At 36.4% G+C, this 21,235-nt stretch overlaps 1 protein-coding gene across 1 annotated transcript in view; it reads right to left on the reverse strand.

Annotated features, from left to right (window-relative positions):
* The window catches only part of stab1 (stabilin 1), a 47,195-nt gene that overhangs the window by 11,859 nt on the left and 14,101 nt on the right, over positions 1–21,235 (reverse strand). Inside the window, exons 17-54 of the mRNA XM_073843872.1 lie at positions 20,711–20,791; positions 20,356–20,514; positions 20,139–20,201; positions 19,889–19,987; positions 17,904–17,990; positions 17,717–17,828; positions 17,416–17,602; positions 15,837–15,930; positions 15,512–15,667; positions 15,332–15,427; positions 15,074–15,169; positions 11,992–12,039; positions 11,767–11,894; positions 11,572–11,680; positions 11,396–11,473; positions 9,837–9,938; positions 9,626–9,730; positions 9,413–9,547; positions 9,213–9,341; positions 9,077–9,130; positions 8,879–8,992; positions 6,035–6,230; positions 5,857–5,952; positions 5,724–5,769; positions 5,575–5,654; positions 5,348–5,473; positions 5,006–5,079; positions 4,855–4,926; positions 4,630–4,749; positions 4,480–4,527; positions 4,312–4,392; positions 4,050–4,205; positions 2,143–2,274; positions 2,002–2,061; positions 1,754–1,930; positions 1,522–1,608; positions 1,300–1,446; positions 1,024–1,080 (exon numbers count right to left, since the gene is read on the reverse strand). Of these exons, the coding sequence (XP_073699973.1) occupies positions 1,024–1,080; positions 1,300–1,446; positions 1,522–1,608; positions 1,754–1,930; positions 2,002–2,061; positions 2,143–2,274; positions 4,050–4,205; positions 4,312–4,392; positions 4,480–4,527; positions 4,630–4,749; positions 4,855–4,926; positions 5,006–5,079; positions 5,348–5,473; positions 5,575–5,654; positions 5,724–5,769; positions 5,857–5,952; positions 6,035–6,230; positions 8,879–8,992; positions 9,077–9,130; positions 9,213–9,341; positions 9,413–9,547; positions 9,626–9,730; positions 9,837–9,938; positions 11,396–11,473; positions 11,572–11,680; positions 11,767–11,894; positions 11,992–12,039; positions 15,074–15,169; positions 15,332–15,427; positions 15,512–15,667; positions 15,837–15,930; positions 17,416–17,602; positions 17,717–17,828; positions 17,904–17,990; positions 19,889–19,987; positions 20,139–20,201; positions 20,356–20,514; positions 20,711–20,791 (3,987 nt within the window). The remainder of the gene's footprint in view (positions 1–1,023; positions 1,081–1,299; positions 1,447–1,521; positions 1,609–1,753; positions 1,931–2,001; positions 2,062–2,142; positions 2,275–4,049; positions 4,206–4,311; positions 4,393–4,479; positions 4,528–4,629; positions 4,750–4,854; positions 4,927–5,005; positions 5,080–5,347; positions 5,474–5,574; positions 5,655–5,723; positions 5,770–5,856; positions 5,953–6,034; positions 6,231–8,878; positions 8,993–9,076; positions 9,131–9,212; positions 9,342–9,412; positions 9,548–9,625; positions 9,731–9,836; positions 9,939–11,395; positions 11,474–11,571; positions 11,681–11,766; positions 11,895–11,991; positions 12,040–15,073; positions 15,170–15,331; positions 15,428–15,511; positions 15,668–15,836; positions 15,931–17,415; positions 17,603–17,716; positions 17,829–17,903; positions 17,991–19,888; positions 19,988–20,138; positions 20,202–20,355; positions 20,515–20,710; positions 20,792–21,235) is intronic.

Genomic DNA, 21,235 nt, shown 5'->3' on the forward strand with positions numbered 1-21,235 from the left:
TTCTAAATTTCTTCTAAAATGTATGGTTCAAAGTTATTACCATAAACATGATTGAAGATTTGGACAGATGGTGGTGCTAGAGTGTTTGAGTTTGAGACTCCAAACTTGATATAGTTAATGAAGAGCCTGTCCTCTATCAGTGTGCCAAAGTTCATAACTTTCTTGCAAGTGGTTTTATGCGTTAAACAGAGCCAAACATTGTATTGTTGGCTATTGCTACAAATATACCTGTGCTACTTACGACTGGTTTTGTGGTCCAGGGTCACATATGGAGACCAGTTTCGTTACAATAGTCTAATATATTTAAAAGTTATTAGTATTTTATAATTTTATAAGTTTAATTAACTTTTGCTGCGAAACTTTTTTATCATCAGGGCATGGTGCTGAAGACACATACTAAGTTTCGTAAAAATACGCCAATGTGTTCGTAAAATATAGCGTTTTGCAACAAAATTCAAAATGGCAGATGCTCAAAATTGCTGACATGGGAAAATTGGGTATAGTTCGACATGCTGCACAGAACTAAAGAGTTTTGTGATTTTTGGCCTAACCTTTCAAAAGTTCTAAAAAAATATAGCCATTTTTCATATCTCCTGACCACTAGGTGGCGCAATGCTGAAACTCTGCAGGTAGCCTTAGGTCATGGTTATTGTAACACACACCAAGCTTGGCTTCAATACGACAACACAATGCAGAGATAAAGCCTCACATACATTTTGAACAAGAATTCAGAGGAAAAAAGAATTTCAAATTGCTTCTAAAATGTACGGTTCAAAAGTTATCAGAATAAACATAAGTGAAACAAGTGGTGGCGCTAGAGTGTTTGAGTTTGTGACTTCAAACTTGCTATGGTTAATGATGAGACTGTCATCTATTAGTGTGCCAAATTTCATAACTTTCCTGCAAGTGGTTCTATGGGCTGAACAGAACCAAATATAACACAAAGTCAGTCAATAAAATGTTGGCTGCTAAAGTTTTGTTAATAAACAGAACCACAAATCAACAATACGCAGATCCACTCACTGTGTCCGTTGATCCAAGGGGACAACGGGGCGGCACACCACAAGAACCACAGAGTCCCTAAAGACAAACAGTATAACAAAATTAGGACGGTTCATTTGTTTTAATGCTCAAATTACTTTGAAACAAGTTTGTTGTTGCAGAATTGTACTGATAAAGAACTAGATGGTCTCTGTGCATTTGTACTTTTTTATTTGTTGCATTTTTGGTGATATAAATAATCTGAAATATTGTAAGTATCTCTGAGCGCATGAACAACTTAGCCTCAAAATTTTGTACCTTTATCTCTATGCTTGTGAAGTTGTCGCAGCGAGCACCAATGCCTGGTGGCTCCAGAAGCTGATCAATCCCATGAGCGATTCCCGATTCAAACAACATGTTCCGCGCTACGATTCTGGCATTGTTTCCATTGATTAATATGTCGCCCTGAAAATCAGTCAATAAGATGTGATGTGCAAATTTACAATCAAACTGTACAATCACTAAAATCACAATACTCACAATCAAATCTTTGTTGCAACTGAAGGTGAGCTCAGATCCAAACAGTGTTTCCAAACTTTTCTCAGCAGGAAGAGCAACAGCAACTATCTGGAAACATACATATCGAAGCACTTCGTGAGCCTTAAAAGAAAGTACTAAGGCAGTACCAAGGTACAGTGATACTATCAGAAGGTAACACCATGGTACTTTGGTATGTAACCTAATTGATTTGAGTGAGGTTTGAGTCCCGTACCTTCTGGTCGCGGACCATGTGAGCTTTGAGGTAGGCTTGTAGCTTATCACGATGGTCTTCGCTGTATAGCCATTTCTTTCTGTCCTCAGGGAGTTTGTTAAAAACGTCATCCGTTGGCCAGAACATGGTGAATGGGTAAAAGGGTCTATGTTGGACCACATGCATCAATTCCGCATCCTGGAGACATGGGCATTTATGAGAAAAAAGCATATGGTCCAAAAAAGGTAGAAGTTCAGCATAAATATTACCTGTAGAAGCTTGCTGAAGATTTTGAAGCCGTATTGTTCAGCAGCTGCGGTAATGTTCAACTGTAATATAAATTGAGTTTTACTTTGTGGAATGACTTTTTTTGAACGTAAAAAATGGTGGCCATTGGTTGAGTTACATACATAAGTGCTGATATCTGCTCTGCCCGTTACATCGTATGGAAAGAGGACCTTGTCTATGAAATGTATGACTCCATTGGAGCACTCAACATCACTGGTGATGATCTTTGTATTGTCGTTGATGTAGACAGCGCCCTGAAAGACAAAAAGGAGATGCTTCAGATCAGAGGCAGAAAAGAACTTTTCCACTTAGAGAATTGATTTGCAAGTTGTTTTAAATCAACTTATTAAATGGATCTATGTTAATAAAAAGGAATTTAAAAAATCCTGATAATTTACTCACCCCCATGCCATCCAAGATGTTCATGTCTGTCTTTTTTAAGTCGCAAAGAAGGTACGTTTTTGAGGAAAACGTTCCAGAATTTTCTCCACAACTTTAAAAATAAAGATGCTTCACGATGCCATGCCACAGAAGAACCTTTCTTGTGTAAATTGTTTCATAAAGAACCTTTAACATCTGAAGAAACTTTCAGTTTCACAAAAGGTTCTTTGTGGCAAAAGAAGGTTCTTCAGATTTTAAAAAGGTAAGAAAGGTTATTTAAAGAACCTTTGACTGAATGGTTCTTTGTGGAACCAATAATGGTTCTTCTATGGCATTGCTGTGAAGAACCTTTTAAAGCACCTTTATTTTTAGAAGTGTATAGTGGACTTGAATGGAAGCCAGCAGGTTGAGGGTCAAAATTACAGTTTCAATGCAGCTTAAAAGGGCTCTACACGATTCCAGTCGAGGAATAAGGGTCTTATCTAGCAAAACGATTGGTCACTTTCTTAAAACAATAAAAATGTATATATAAATGCTTGCCTTGCACTAGCTTGACTTCACGCATTACATAGTCACGTTGGAAAGGTCACACGAGATTGTAGGTGGAAGTACTGACCCAATGTTTACAAAGCAAACGGTCAAAGAAAGTAAACCACCCTTTACAAAAAAGGCAAAACAATGATGTCGGACGATTTTGAAGTTGAAGAAGAAAATTAGATAGTATTTTTTGCCCTACCCTACCCTTTTGAACCAAAGTACATCACAGAGCTAGTGCAAGATGAGCATTTGTGGTTAAAAAGTATATATACTTTAATTTTTTAAGAAAATGGCTGATTGTTTTATTCTTGGTATGGGATTGTGTAAAGCCCTTAGAAGCTGTGTTGAAACAGCAATTTGGACCTTCAAACCATTGGCCACCACAGAAGTTCACTACATGGAGAAGAATACTAGAATGTTTTCCTTAAAAAACACAATTTCTCTGCGACTGAAAAAAGAAAGACATGAACATCTTGGATGACATGGGGGTGAGTAAATTATCAGGATTTTTTTATTCTGCAAGTAAACTTCTACTTAAAATTGTCAAAATACTACAGGCTATTACCAAAAAATTGTTTTTATCAACATCAACAAAAGCCATCTGTACCTTTCAAATGTGGAACAGAAGCTGCATCTGGCATTTTACGCTATGTTTAATGATGTTTTATTCTTTTCTAAGACAGAACGATTGTGTTTTCACCCCAGTTTCTTAAATTTCTGAGGCATTTTTGTTAATTTTGGTAGTGTTTTTGCCCCAAGCCATCATTAAAGGACTAGTTCACTGAGTTGTTCCAAAAGCGTATGAGTTTCTTTCATCTGCTAAACACAAAAGAAGATATTCTGAAAAATGTTGGTAACTCAACAGTTGACAGTAGCCATTGATTTACATCAAGATTTTTTTCCATAATGTGCAAGTCAATTGTTACGGTTTGATGACCAACATTCTTAAAAATATCTTCATTCATGCTTAACATTAGAAAGAAAGAAAGTGAGGTTTGGAACAACTTGGGATGAGAGAATCATTTTTCGGCAAACTATCCCTTCTGACTCTGGTTCAGATACATATTCAATATTGAAAATATAAAATGAGTTTGAAACTTTAAGGACTCACATCTCTAACACTGAAGCGCAATTTATATCCGCTACTGGTCACCACTTCTTTAACAGATTTGAGGTCTGATTCGCGCAGTTCTTCACAACTGACAATGTGGTACCGCAGCAGGTCTGAACTGTGACTTGTATTTGTCCACTTTTCAACCTGCAGTGTCTGTCATGACAAGAAATTATATGACAATAAAAAAAGTAATGAAGTCATAATGAAATTCCTTTTTTTTGTGTGATACTTGTGTGTGATTCAGTGCGTCACAACAAACCGAAACATTTGCCACATAATCAGCATGAGGAACAAATACAGTGAATGGGCCTCGACTGTACAGATCTCGGACTCTCATTACCTGTAACATATACATTATTGTTGTTAATGCATTTTGAATATATCAAGAAATGTGCACAATCTCTAACAAATTAAAACGTGCACTTACATCTATATGTCTTCTTAACCATGCTGCCTCAGGCATACGAAGAATCTCCTGCAATAAACAATTATAAGATTCATTTGAAAAGCAGATGTTATCGTTTGTCATGTTTTGTAAATCATTGTTAACCTAAAATGTATCTTAAATGATACTAACTCTACTAACAGTCCCTGCACACTTAAAACCATCTCCTTTGTAGCCAATATAGCATGAGCAATTACGTTCTCCATCTCCGAGGTATTTGCAATAAGCATTAATACTGCAGCCGCCATTATCCTGCAATACAATACAATAAAATGATTTGCAAACAAAAATACCTATTATATTAGATGGGGATTTAATAAAATGATTTGCCGTAATATTGTTTTTGAAATCTGTTACCTTCCGACAAGGATTAACCGCCAGACATCTATGACCTATGGAAATATAACCAGACTTGCATGCACATGCAACCTGAAACAAATTAAATGCTCAGGATTTGCTTAACGTTAACATTTATTGTCAAGCATGAACTAAAATAAGCGACACAAACCCTGTTTGGTCCAGTTTTCATGCATAATGCATTTCTGTCACATCCTCCATTGTCCACTAAGCAGGCATCCATTTCTGTAGTGAAAACACAATTGATAAAAGTCAACACGTACAGAAGATACAAAAGCCCAATACAGAGCCCTGAGGCACACCCTAAGCAGGTCTCACTTGTACATGAAAAATCATAATCAAGGTTTATTATAATACTAAATATGGCAGGCTAAGGCCAACTGCACAACAAAAACACATTAAGAGGTCATTTAAATCTAAAACACAACTTCCATGAATCCAATTGGTCCATAATACCCATTTAGATATTAAAGGACAGGAATCACATTCATACCGAGACACACAACCCCATCACCAACGTAGCCGGCTTTACATGTGCAGCTCCTTTCACCGGGCGATGTTTTTGAGCAGTTTGCATTTATGGAACATCCTCCGTTGTTTGTGGCACATGGGTCAAATTCTGTGGAAGATATATGCAGATCATTCACAGCAAGACAGGAATGTGTGTTTGGAAAGTAAAAAAAGTTCAATAACAAACTTAGCAAAGAACCACAATCTAACCTTTGCAAAATGTCCCATTACCCTTATAACCAGCTGTGCAGGAACAAGTTGGAGGAGCTCCTGAACCTCCTGAGATACAGCTGGCAGAAAAATATTGTATTATGAACACTGATGAGTGTGTGTCTTATATTTATATCTTCCATACTTACTTAGCATTGATGTCACAAATTCCACCACAGGCGTCGTTAACTACCGCTGCAATTGACAAAAGTTTGTGAATCAAGTACATGAAGGTAAGAAACATGCTATCTGACATAAAATAAGTTGGACTTGAATACTGACCAACAGAGCAATTCACTCCCTTCCAACCTTTGAAACAAATGCACTGCCCGTTTCCCTCCATACCGTCCAAACATTTACCATGTTCACAATGGCATTCTGTCAAATAAAAACTGTTTGAAATGGGTTTGTTGAAAAATGTTTTGGAAAAGTTCAATAGAAAATTGCTCGTAGATGTTACCAGACTTGCAGTCTTTCCCATATCTCCCGGGTTCACACATCTCGCAGGCTGTTCCATGGAAGCCCTCATTGCAGAGACACTCCCCACTGCCATACAACCCGTCCTTACATTGACCGTTGTTGGAGCACCAGTTGTCCACCGTCCCAGGACATTTGGAGCAATCATGCCCAAAGTATCCTGGACAGCAGGAATGGTCCTAATAAGAAAGTTATTATAAGGTTTGAATCTGAATCAGGTTTGAATCTGAATTTAGTAGGGTAAACCCAATAACAGTATACAACACTCTGGTCTAATATACAGAAAACAGGCATTTAGCTGTGCAATCTTGATTTCAGAGTGTAAGAATGGCTTGTTGCCACAAGTGGGGGATGTAGTGGAGACTGGTACATAATCTTCTTCTATAGTTAGTTTTTTTTTCAGCTCAGCCATGCCCTGCATTTCATTTGGTAGGGCTCATCCCTATACCCCAATCCCTTCCAAAGGGTTTACCCTCTGGAGTTAGAGCTTCAAACGGTTGAAGGGTGTAGGGACCAAACAACTGTTTCTTAAAGTGCCCTTCTGCATCATCATTCCGTGCCCATACATCATGCAAAGAATCTGTGCAAAGGATCATGGGAGCCTGAAGTGTCCATCAGTTGTACCCTTCGAAATCTTACATTCCAAAGGGCCCTTTGAGGTGGCTAGTTTTAAGCACTTCGGTTTGGAACTATACTTCAATATGGCAGCCATGATTGGTTTCACTAATTTTCACTGAGGGCGATATAACCTGTTTGGAACGCACTGATAGTCTCCGCCATAGCCAGACCTTCAGACTAATGGCAGAAGGTCTGGGAACCTTTGCCACTTTGAATGGCCAAGGCCCACCCAAGAGGCCATATGACTGAGAGGTAAAGCAACCAATCATGTTACGTTTTGTGCCGGATCACGTCCTCACAAAAACAGACCGGTGTGTAAAACTCCTGAACGTACTTCAAACATTTTGTGCAGCAAACTTTAAACTTTACACATACTTTTGAAAGTCCAGAGTTTAGTTGATCATGATAAGCGCTCATCGTCACAGTTCTTACCACAACGACTTTCTTCTTTTCGTGAGGGGGTTTGGCATCACGCATCTTTATCTCCAGGTGGAATGTTAAAGAATGTGATACACACATCTCCCGGAAATCCTGAATAAATCAACCAGTTCGATGACGACTTCAAACTCCTTAAGTTTTTCCACGTTTGTGTGCCTTTTGCATCAGAGCCATAGCTGAGACTAGGTCAGCGACTGTCAAGGTGTTGCAACAGTTTGAATGATATCTCGAGGAGCAAGTATCAACATGTTTATAGTTACCTGAATAATAACAAAGGTTTAACAGCAAATTTGTGAGGTTTGTTTTGAGGGTGAGGATAGAGCTGGGTCAGATTTAAATCAAGAAGGAAAATAGCTAATTTAATGAATACAACTGTATCCAACTCTATGAACTTTTCATTGACCAACGGAAGTAAAAATGTTCAAATCTTTGAAAAATGTCACTTTTGCAAATGCTTGCATTTTTCCTCAACATAGAAGGGATATTTTGCCCAAAAACGAAAATTCTGTCATTGTTTACTCATCCTGATTTTATTCCAAACCCATAAGCCTTTGGATCATCTTGGAATCACAAGATACTTTTGAAGATACGTAGTTTTAGACTTAAACGTCACGTCCACAGACTGTTGGCTGAACATCTGATGCATCACAGCCACCATATTGAAAAGTCATTCCAAACCGAAGTACTCGAAACTGGCCACTTCAAAGGGCCCTTCGGAATGAAGGATTTGGAAGGGTACAACTAATGGACACCAACTGGAATGCAGGTTCTTTTTCCAGGAAATGTGCATGTCGCATTCTTTAATGTCCCATCTGGAAACAAAGATGGCGTGATGCCAAATCCCCTCATGGAAGAAGAAACCCGTCGTGCTTACAACTGTGATGATAACCACTTATCAGGAACAACTAAATGCTAAATTTTCAAAAGTATGTGAAATACTTAAAGTTTGCTGTCTAGAATCTTTAAACTATGTCCAAGAGTTTTACACATCGGTCTGTTATTGTGGGGACATTTCCACACCCCTAAATATGACACGGCACAAAACAAAACATGATTGGTTGCTTTACCTGTCAGTCATATGGCCTCTTGGGCAGGCCTTGGCCATTCAAAGCGGACAAGGTTCCCAGACCTTCTGCTGCCAGTCTGGCTATGCGAGACTATAAAGCAGGGATGTCCAAACCTGTTCCTGCAGAGTTCAGCTCCAGCCCTAAATAAACACACCTGAACCAATTAATCAAGGACTACAGACTCTTTAAAAACTCCCAGGAAAATGTGTTGGAGCTGGTTGGAACTAAATCTTAAGTACAGTGGCCCTGGGAACAGGATTGGACACCCCTGATTTAGAGCGATCATATCTCTTCACAAGACCTGGATTAAACTAATTGATACAGTTTCTTTTTACAATGCCTTTATGACTTCGTTGGGTCTTCCAAGTTTTGGTAACCTGGTCTTTAATGGAGGGACAGAAACTTCTCAACAAGTGCCCTCAAGATGTTTATGTCTTTCTTTCTTCAGTGCCAAATAAATCAAGTTTTTTGAGGAAAACTTCTCCATGTTCTCCATATAGTGGACTTAAGTGGGGATCAACAGGCTGAAGGTCCAAATTGCAGTTTCAATGCTTCAAAGGGCTCTACATGATTCCAGCCGAGGATTAAGGGGCTTATCTAATGATACAATCTTAATTTCGTTTCGACTGAAGAAAGACATGAACATCTTGGTTGACATGGGGGTGAGTAAACTATCAGGAAATTTCCTTTAGAAAATAAAGTACCTTTGTTGTTCTCAAGCAGTCCATGTGACAGCCTGGCACACTCACTCTCTTTTTTCCAACTCTTGTCCTGTATTTACAATTTGACTTCATGTTTTGAGGGAACTTTGGTTGTATCTGAAGAAACAAAGAGAAGGATGCATCATTCAATTCCTTTCAAATAAATGTTAAACTAAAACAAAGGACTCTATATCATCTTACAGGTTTGGCATTATAGAGGCATTTGGGTTCAGTGTTACAATCTCCACAGCGACCCTGCAAAGAAAGCAAACATTCCTTAATGTTGTCTGTTACGCCACTTTGAGATTCACCTCGTAAAATTCAAACAGAAACGTACAGAAATTTTTAAGATCACATCTTTACTGCAGTGGTTCTTGTGGAGGTCTAAGACACGTGGGATCCCAAACACTGTTCCATGCCTCGTCTCACTGAAGCTTCCGTTCATGGGAACATCATTGGCTATCGTCTGGAGTTTAAAACTAGTTAGTCAGGACTAAGTGTTGTACAGAATAGGAGTTATTGTTGCTTGTGCAATACCTGATTATCAATGTCCACAAAAAACATGATCTGAGTGCCATTTCCCAAAAACGTGTTTTTGAAAAGTCCATCGCCCAAATGTTCCGGAAAGAGTTGCTCGCCTATAATTATGTGATATTTTATGATGTCTAGGCTCTGTTGAAAAGAGACACTTTTGTCAGTTAATTTTATGAGTGAGACACATCTAACCTGATTTCAAAAGGTTCCACTCACCAATTGTGTTGAGTTTGTATTTTTCAGGTAATCCTTTATGGCACTGTCATTTGGGACAAAAATTGTGTAATCTCTAGTTGGGATACTGTTTTCCAAGTTGTAGAGCTAAAAACACAGAGACAACTATGCTTATATAATAAAGTTATTTTGTTACTCTTGTATACTTTTTAAAAAAATATTGAGTTAGTTATATTTTTTAGGTGAAACACACCAGAGCCGCCTGCCTGAAAAGGCTGAATTCTGGCGTGTTGTTCAGGAGCTTCATTAAACTGGGAGGGGGTGGAGGGAAATCAGATAGAGCGGGTCGAAGAATCTGTCAGAAAAACAAATTTGTTACATTAAAAACATAAAACTGAACATATTTTAGAGAATAAGGGGATTTATTTGTTTAAACTAGACCTTTTCAGAGAAAAATCTGAGTGATCCTAGTGCAATATTTGGCACCACCAAGCTAGGTTGCCAAGGTGTTGCTAAGGAGTTCTAAATGTTTTTAGGGCATGTTCTGTTGTTGCTAGGGTGTTGCTATGCAATTGCTAAGGTGTACTATATGTTCTTAGAGCCTTGCTATGTAGTTGCTAAAGTATTCTAAGCGTCTTTAGGGCATTGCTATGTTGTTGCTAAGTTGTTCTGCATTTTAGGCCATGTTCTCTTGTTGCTAGGGTGTTGCTATGCAATTGCTAAGGTGTTCTATGTGTTCTTAGAACATTGCTATCTTGTGGCTAAAGTTTTCTAAGTGTGTTTAGGGCATTGCTATGTTGTTGCTAAGGTGTTCTACGTTTTAAGGCATGTTCTCTTGTTGCTAGGGTGTTGCTAAGCAATTGCTGATGTTCTATGTGTTCTTAGAGCAGTGCTATCTTGTTGTTATGTAGTGGCTAAAATATTCTAAATCTGTTTAGGACATTGCTATATTGTTGCTGCATATTTTAAGACATGTTCTGTTGTTGCTAGGGTGTTTCTATGCAATTGCTAAGGTGTTCTATGTGTTCTTATAGCATTTCTATCTTGTTGCTATGCAGTTGCTAAAGTGTTCTAAGTGTTTAAAGGGCATTGCTATCTTGTTGCTACATGTTTTAGAGCATGTTCTCTTGTTGCTAGGGTTGTCCTAGGGTTGTATTCCTGGTTGTCCGTTGACGGCAACATTGTTAAAAAAGTTGCCCAGTGTATCATCAGCTTAACTGTTTTTAGGGCATGTTCTGTTGTTGCTAGGGTGTTGCTATGCAATTGCTAAGGTGTCCTGTGTATTCTTAGAGCATTACTATCTTGTTGCTATGCAGTTGCTAACATATTCTAAGTGTGTTAAGGCATTTCCATATTGTTGTTAATAATGTGTCTACATATTCTTAGGGCATGCTCTGCTGTTGCTAGGGTGTTGCTATGCAATTGCTAAGGTGTTCTGTGTGTTTAGGGCATTGCTATGTTACAAAAGTGTTCTACATGGTTTTTCTCTTCTTACTAGTGTGTTGCTATGCAATTGCTAAGGTGCTCTATGTGTTTTTAGAGCATTGCTGTCTTGCTGCTATTTTGTTGCTAAAGTATTCAATGTGTGCTTGGGTTGTTGCTATGTTGTTGCTAGGGTGTGTGCGCAGTTGTAAGGGTGTTGCTATGCAGTAGGTGTTCTATGTTATTTTAGGCCATTGCTATATAGTTCTGCTTTGAGTCCCTCCTTCCATGGGAATTTGTCCCATTTATTGCAAATTCATAATGCAAAGATGAATACTTTTTGTTTTAAGATTTAAAAACAGACACAATCTTTGTGTTAAGTTCAATTACCATGTCAATGATGTGAATGCACCCATTTATCGCCTTGAGGTCTGGAGCAAGGATGGTAGCATTGCCGATCATGAGCTCCTAGGGACATGAGGGTTAACAGGTCACATCACAGCAGTTAAAAATGAGCAATTTAAGACGTTAATTAATATGAATGGTGGGGTCTGTTTGACAGTTACCCTGCCATTGCTTTGGACCTCCCATTTGGTCTTTCCTAGAGTCTGGACTGTTTTACCAACCAGCTGCTGTAAGTCGTCAGAGGTATATATCCCATCTAAAAAATGAACTCTAGGCAAAAATTGCACACAAAAAATGCATTTATTTTATTTTTCAAACCTCAGAAATCAGTTCTCAGTGTCAATCCAAACACTTACTGCAGAAGGTGGGGAACCCTGTAATGATCAAACCAAAACGACTCATCTGAATCGCTGATGTTTCTGAAAGCAGCTTTAGATGGAACCAAAGCTGTGACTCTGCTGTCACTGTCAATCACTTTGTGCCTCTACAGATGAACACACACATGTTGTATAATAATATTTGTTTAAATATTCCTTGTAAATTAAATAATTGACAGTTTACTTGGGTACAAATGAACTTACTTGAAGGAAGCGGTTGAAGTTATAAAACTCAGAATTTCCATCTAGCTCCTAAAAAAATTGGAAAAAAACAAAACAATAAGTTACTATTTTAAATGCTGACTTTGAAAAAATCTGTTGTGAATATGTTCATATATGTTGTATTCATTAGGGGTTCAAGCGCAAAGCCATCTTCTTCTGCTGTAAAACTAATTGTGCAGACTGTAGCAATCTCAGCGCGAATCAGACAATTCAGGCGATTCGATGAGATGTTTTGAAACACTTCTACAGACCCAAATTCCACAAGAGGCCCCATCATAAATCTGACTTTTGATAACCCTGGTGCCAGCCAGCCTGAAGCAAACCTAACCGACTAACTAGGAGCTTTGAACAACTTGCAACATTAACACAAAAGGACACTTGTTGATAATCCCAAGGAAGGAGATTGTCAATTTTGGGCAAATAACCAAGATTAATGGTCAAATGCACATCATGAACGTCACATGAGGAAAATCATTCAGAGATTCTGGTTGGTGGGCTCCCCCCACCCAGTGGACAGAGACTGAGATTCCGACCTTCCAGCTCAGAGAACGTACCCTCACGTGCCCAATATGGCACAAAACTGCCTATTCATGCATATATGCACCTAAAATTATGCTAAAAGGACTTATGAGCAACTAATCATTTCTATGCATAACTTCCTATCATTTATGTAACCCACACATTTGTCTGTTATGTTTTAATCAAGCATTGTGTATGTCCTTGTTAATAACTATTGAATAGCTTAAGGGTTTATATTTGTGTTACCAAGGTTGGAAAGACTCTACGACAGGAATTCCCTTAACACAAAGGCAATGCAAGTACAACCTCCAGATTACAGCTGAACTGGTGCAATTGATATAAAGTTTAATAACCTCATTGAGAGACTCAATATGAGGGTTAATTACGTGATTGATGGTTGTTCAGGTGTAAGCAATTGCACATATTGCTATAAACTTGGGATTTCATATTTTCACTCTTCTAAACATCTTTACTCACTTTCTCTCCTCTGTAACCTGTGTGAATGTGTGTGTTTGTGTGTTAGATTAGTTTATGTCTTTATCCAATAAAATCTTATTTTCAATAGTAAAAAGAAGTATCTTGTGTTTTGTGATTACAAGTTCATGTCTTAAACTGCCGATCTTGCTACTGTGCTAATATATAGTGTTTTCACTATATTCTGGATAGTAATATCTATTGCAGAGTTAGGTTATATGTGCTCGTTCCACGAATCGCGCGCCGACTCTGAACAGCCGTAAAACAGCGACTCTGTTCAAATTCCCTATTGAATCATATCGATTCCCTTTGAGCTAAATTAATATGCATTTACCCTACAAGACCAAACCATAAGTCCAAGACAGACCAGATAATAGAGTTCAATTTGGGAAGAAACTGGCAAGACTCACCCCAGTCAGCCTATACAGGCACTACAGCAATTGAAAATGCGAAAATTTTTGATCTTTAGAAAAATCTCCTTTTTTCGAACTACTCATAGGTCATTAGATCTTCATGGCAAAAAAATTATCAAAAGAATTTTTATCGGTGATTCACGTTTGCAACACGATGCCAAAACGTTTGAAGTAGGCGGGGCCACTTTTACTAAAATGGCTGTAACTCTTGAATGGAATGAGATATTTTCACCAAACTAAAACATATATGAAGGAGCTCAATCTTTAGTCAAATGTCAAAAATCAGGGAGTTTGACCACGTAGTGGTGCTATAACAGAAAATACTATGCAACCATTATTCTGACTGACTTGAAATTTGGCATGCAGTGTCTGTGGGCCACATGTATCTATGAGGACATTCACGTAGCTCGAAAAACATGGCCGCTATCAGCCAATTAACTTTGAGCACCTATTAGATGAGGTTAATGAAGGCTGATCGGAATGAAACTTGATGGACCTGTTTAACTCATGGCTCTAGAGGTCTATAAGAAATTTGAAAGAAATCGGCCACTAGGTGGCATTATCATGTTTTACACCTTGTATATTACATGATTTTTCACACATACACACAATATTCATATCATATGTTAGATCTACTCATTCTGAACAACTTTGCCTCTATAACCACTGCTGTCAATCAAACGGTTCATTAAATATTTGACATTACGTAAAAAAGCCTTTTTTTTTTACTCGTCCTAGACAGTTTGTCTGATTTTCACCAAACTTGATACAGACCATCTTCAGATGGTCTTAATAAACGGGTATCAAAAGCTTTTTAATTGACTCAACCGTTCTCAACTAATGCACAAACGAATTTGTCAAAGAGCTCGCAAAGTAGACATAAGGCTACATTTCCTCAATACTTTATCATATTCAGACCATATTTGGAGTTCGTTTTTAAAGCCATGTCCTGAGGTTACCTACACAGTTTCAGCACAGTGCCACCTCGTGGCCAGGAGATATGAAAAACATAAAAAAATGGATCTAAGGCTGTTTCTGTGCAATTCTTTGGCATATTGGCACCAAATTATATGTGTCAACATCACTCCTAGTTAACCACACCACATTAATTTCAGACCACTATTGGTCAAAAGTGATAAATTATTAAATAATATTTGTAGTGATTTTATTCATGATTTTTTAGCTTTTTGGGGTTAAATCATCTTTAAATGTTTATAATTGCTCAAAGTTCTTAAAATGCCTAAACCCTGGTAATTGCTGCTTGCAGCTATATTTTGTTTTTGCATTTAAAAAAAAATAATTTTTATTTATGTTTTGTTTTTGTTTGTTTATGTTTTGACCTTTTGTTGTTAATTTAAAAAAAATATGAAAAAAAACAATTCCTTTTTCAATGAACTCTCATTCTAGCTGACAAAACTGTATGCCATTTTTCAGTCAAAACATAATTTGTACTTTAGTTTGTGGTTTGTGTGTTGTTCATTCATAAGTTTCAAATTAAAAAAGTGTATGTTTTTAGTTTTGTTATTATTTCACATTTTTTAAGAATAAAAAAAAAATGCATTTTTATTATTTATTCCTAAACAATTTTTGAAGTCTCTATAAAACCTTAAACCAACCATACCAACCTTATAATTAAATGAATGCATAAATGATCTTACCAAAAGCATGTTTCCGTAACATGTGATTCCGTCGCCTTCATATTCACTTCGGCACTCGCATTCACGTATTCCAGGGCTCTTCATTTTACATGTGGCCTGGATACATTATTAAATCGTTATGACACATTACACGCTAGCTCTAGCACGTATAAAGAAATGGTAGTCTTAAATATAATTTCAGCATCTGTATTTTGACTTGTTGTTCCAACAAATACAGATCTATTTAACAGATAAATCTGCAAGCATAAAAATACAGACCAGAGAATGGCAGCCTCCGTTATCTGACAAACACGGGTTGACGACTTTACAGACGACACCATCTCCCATATAGCCTTTCCTGCAGCGACATATATTCTGAACAGAAAAAAACAGGTTAAACAAAACGGGGTTTGGGGTTTGCAATGGTCAACTGCATCCTCACAGCTTATTCACCATTACCTGTCCCGGTCCAGTGGCTGTGCATTCTGCATTTTCATGACATCCACCACGACTCTTGCTCATGCAGCTATTGATCCCCACACACAAACGTCCATCACCTGTCCATCCTTCCATACAAACACAGCTCACCTTTCCTGCATCGTACATACATACGGCCTATAAAACACACACATTTTCATGTGTCATTTTGAATGAAAGAACTGGCTTTAAATCACTGCAACTTCTGAATCCTGACATATTAGTAAAAATTTTGCAGAAATTACTTTAGATTTATTCTACATCTGAGGGTTAAAGGCAAAGTGCTGGAAAACAAAGTAAATCTTACATTGACATCGCAGCCTCCTTTCTGAGGCTGGAGGCAGGGATTGGTTTCAGTGCAGGTGAAACCGTCTCCTTCGTATCCAGGCAGACAAACACACCTATAGCAATGTACGATAGATCAATAACATGCCAAATATAGATGGCCATTATCAAGGCAGCACATAAACTGGTATTAGTAACATGCTTGCTTCAGTGGGCATTGCAGTAAAACTACTTGGTTGTAAGACTAAATAAAATTACATTAAATTAAATTATGGCCATTGTTAAGTAAAATAATTGGTTGCGAAAATTGCAAAATATTTACTAAAATTGTAAAAAATAAAAACTCACTGTAAAATAAAATAAAAATGTATATTGCAGAGTAAATTATTGGATTATTTAAAAAGAAATAATAACATAATAAATGTTAGCAAAATTAAATTAAATTAATTTAAATAATATTAAAAATAATCCCACTGTCGAGTAAAAGTACTGGTTGCAAAAATTGCCAAGTATTTAGCAAAAATGTTAAAAAAAATTTTTTCCAAAATGTTGTCTAAAATAAAATAAAATAAAATAAATTGCAGAGTAAAAATAATGAGTTCTAAAATATATATATATTATAAATATATATATATATTCCAAAATGCTGTCTAAAAAAAAAAAGATAATATTAAAAATAATGCACACTGTCGAGTAAAAGTACTGGTTGCAAAAATTGACAAGTATTTACCAAAAATGTAAAAAAAAAAACAATAAAATAATAAAGTAACTATAATAAAATTATGCTATATAAAATGCTATAAACTAAAATAATGTAATGTGCATTGCAAAGCCAATTTAAAATACTGAGTTGAGCAAATATTTTCCATAATGTTGTCTAAAATAAAATAAAATAAAATAAAATATTGCAGAGTAAAAATATTAGATAATTATATTTGCCAAAATGTTGACAAAATGCCCACTATAAATATTTCAGAGTAAAAATACTGAGTTATAAAAAGCCAAATATTTTCCAAAATGTTGTCTAAAAAAAAATAAAATGAAAAATAAAAATAATAATAATAATAATATTAAAAATAATGCCCATTGTAAAGTAAAAGTACTGGTTGCAAAACTGACAAATATTTACCAATAATGTCAACAAAAAAAATGTGAAGGAAAATAAAATAATAAAGTAACTGTAACAAAATGATGATAAAATAAAATAAAATAAAATAAAATGTGCATAGAGTAAAAATACTGGCTTGTGAAAGAAAAAAACTGCCAAATATCTAAAATAAAAAAACCTAAAGGTAAAATAAAATAAAATAAAATAAAATATTTTTTTAATTATGTTAGTTTGCTATCATTTTATTACAGTTACTTTATTATTTAATTATAAAATGCCTGAAAAAAAATAAAAGATGTATATTGCAGAGTAAAATTTATTTAAAAAATAAAATGCTAAATATTTGCCAAAATGTTGTCAAAAAATATAATAAAACAAAATAAAAGTATTGGTTGCAATAACTGCCAAACATGCTGCCTAAATTAAAATAAAACAAAAGCTAAATATTTTCCAGTTTAAAATGCTCTCCACATCATGTTCAAGTGACACTAACATAGTTTGGTCATTGTTGTAGACACATTTAGCGTGAATGTGGCAGTGCTCGAGGACGCCGTCCGAATTACAGGGGGTGGCGGTCTGGTCACAAAGCTCCCCTGAAAACCCATCCCGACAGGATCCTCTCCTACACACCCCCATAGTGCCAGGCCTGTTATCACACGCGCCATGGACACAGCGGCAATCTACACGAGCAAACAGAGGAGATGGTCACGCCGACCTGTACTGTACCAGCAGGGTCACAGTTCGGACAAAAAAACAGGAGGTTTTTTGACAATATGTAAGGCATATAAGGTCACCTTCATCACAGTTCTCTCCATGTTTGTTGGGGTCTGAGCAGAGGTGACAGCCCACACCCGCAAATGCTGGTTCACATTTACAGGAGCCATTGCCATTGATGCCGTCAAAGCACTACAGACAAATACATGACAAATAAACACCGGAACTTATGGTCACAACATAGTGCGTTCATATTTGCATACTTACAGTCCCTTTATCATAACATGGGCGCCGGAAACCTCCAATGCACGGTTTACAGTCCGGCCCGTAGAAACCACTGCAACACTGCGGCGTCTGAAAACAAGATGGTGCATGTCTTACAAACTTCTGTATTTGTAGAGATTATTTTGTATAAATTGAGTGCATTAGTGCCTGCCCACTTTTTCAGTGGCGTTGGTTTCAGAAGTATTTTTGCTATTTCTTTTTTCTCATACACTGTAAAAAGTTTTCACCAGATTCAACTTAAAAAAACTAAATTCAGCAGCTGCCTTAAAGGTTGTATCAGCAATTCTAGGCTGAAACATAAAGTGTCACATTCAGCTGACCTTTATTCACGATCCGCTCGCTACCTGCCCCATAAATTGGCTGTAAAAAAAAACGCATCTCTGTGGTCAGCCTAGGTCCGAGATATGCCAAAAAAAAACAATCGGTGCTACCAACCTTTCCACAGAAAAACAAACAGTGTTCCAACCAATCACCGTCAGTGGGTTGGTGTTGTGGACTTTCGCTCTGCCTCCCTCACATCCCTGCACCAGTACAAAAGTCCACAACACCAACCCCCTGATGGTGATTGGTTGGAGCACTGTTTGTTTTTCTGTGGATATATATATATATATATATATATATAGATATATATATATATATATATATATATATATAGATATATATATATATAGATATAGATATATATAGATATAGATATATATATATATATATATATATATATATATATATATATATATATATGTGTGTATATATATATATATATATATATATATATAGAGATATATATAGAATGATTGACAGAATGGTAGAACAGTCGATGGAATTGTAGAATGTTAGAACAATAGATAGAATGATAGAGTGATAGACAACAGAATGGTAGAATGATAGATAGAATGATAGAATGGTTGATAGAATTATAGAATGATTGATAGATGGAATGGTAGAATGTTAGAACAATAGAATGACAGAACGATAGAATGATAGCGTGATAGACAATAGAATGATGGAACAATAGATAGAATGATAGATAGAATTGTGGGACATTGAAAGGTAGAATGTTAGAATGATGGGCCAATAGAATAATAGAATTATATAACGATAGATGGAATGGTAGAACCATAGATAGAAATATAGAGAGATAGATGGAATAGCAGAATGATAGAATGACAGATAGAATGGTGGAATGATAGAATGGCAGAACAATAGATAGAGTTGTAAAATGATAGAATGAAAAATGATAAAACAATAGAATGATAGAACGACAGAATGGTAGAACATAGAGGGAATGGTAGAACGATAGAACGAAAGAATGGTAGAAAGATAGATAGAATGATAGAATAATAGACGGAATGGTAGAACAACAGAATGATAGAAGACAGACAGAATGTTAAAACGATAGATAGAATGGCAGAACAATAGATGGAATGGTAGAACGATAGAATGAAAGAACAACAAAACAATAGATAGAATTACAGAACAATAGATAGCATGATTAAACAATAGACTAAATGGTGGAATGATACATATAATGATAGACAGAATGGTAGAATGATAGAAGATATACAGAATGCTAAAACAGTAAGAATGCGATAAAACAATAGCTAGAATGATGATAGATAGATAGATAGATAGATAGATAGATAGATAGATAGATAGACAGACAGACAGACAGACAGACAGACAGATAGACAGATAGATAGACAGATAGATAGACAGATAGATAGACAGATAGATAGACAGATAGATAGATAGATAGATAGATAGATAGATAGATAGATAGATAGATAGATAGATAGATAGATAGATAGATAGATAGATAGATAGATAGATAGATAGATAGATAGATAGATAGATGTGTCTTAAAAGGTTTAATTTATCGTTAATAAACAATTTACCTATGGAGAAAGGTTTTATGGAACGTTAGCAGAAATGTATGGATGGTGGGATCTGAGACCTTGTTTTCATACCTTCTCAGTAATGTTGCAGTATTTGGCACAGCCTTCCTCATAGATAGAGTACGACCATTGGCGATCCGGAACTGGTGAGCAACCTCTAACATGATCTTCCTAACAAGGCGAAAAAAGGCCAAATACAGTGTTCACTGGTTGTTGTAATGTCGAAAATACATTAATTTAAAATGTCTTTGAACATTTAGATGATGATTATAAACGTGTTAATGGCTGATATAGTTCATAAATAATTGAAAACATCAAATACCAGCTCAACACTTCCAGGTGGACATTGTGTCTCACGGAGATGGCTGCAGGGGACACAGGTACCCTATGAAAAGAAGCAACATTTTTCATTGAATTCATAAAAAATCTTATTGCACAGATGTTTTATTAACCATATGCATGTAACGTAAAATTATGTTGGATACAAATATTTGTTTTATTGGGAAGAACTATATGTAGTCACATAAAAAGGCACCCACAAAAGAGATCCTGCTCCCATTAATGTCACACCGATGGGGCATTATGGGAACTATGGATGAAGGAATAAGAAGACCATCAACCAGGTGAATGATTCCATTGGATGCAACAATGTCTTTCGTTTCAAGAGGTACTCCTTTATCGCCCAGGAAGACTCTTCCCTGTGGATTGATAGAGAGAGCGTAAAACAGCAGTCCCATCTTTTTTCAGTTTCCCATTACTACAATGGCGCCAAGTCACCAAATTTTTTATTTGAAAACAAAATGAGGTCCAACACATTTGCACTAAATTTCATACAAATTGAGCATTCCCATCAAGAGCTACAGCCAATGCAATCAATAAAGCACATTCACTTACATCCTCAGAGACATTGATCCTTAAAACCTCTTTGGCCATTGTTGTAATCTCAGACATGCTAGCAAGCTGGTCCACAGTTACCTAAGGCAAAGATATTTGACATGATATATGTTATCCATTTCACAACTATGAAACTGGGCCAAAAGATGTCATAAAACAAAACCAGTTTATGTCTGTTAGCTTTGAGGCTATCAATATGTTGCTAAACACTGACAAATACAGCTATCTTTTGGGAAATGGTCCAAAAGTATTGAGTAACTCATACACTGAAGTCCTGAAAAAAAGCCTTCATTTAACCTCAGAGAAAATAAATGCTAGCCATGCAAGAGCTTCACAGAATTAGGTTTACCATATAGATACGACCTAAAAATGTGCCTCAATGCCCAAATATGACCCAAATAAACTCACAGAAGCACAAATTTTTGTCAAATCAAATGCTCTCTAGAATAGAAATGTAGCAGTAACAAACTGAACAGAATTAGATTTATAAAAAGCTAGTATGTGCTTCCACTACTTCCAATTTCA

Source organism: Garra rufa, chromosome 7 (assembly GCF_049309525.1).
Source record: "Garra rufa chromosome 7, GarRuf1.0, whole genome shotgun sequence".
NCBI lineage: Eukaryota > Metazoa > Chordata > Actinopteri > Cypriniformes > Cyprinidae > Garra > Garra rufa.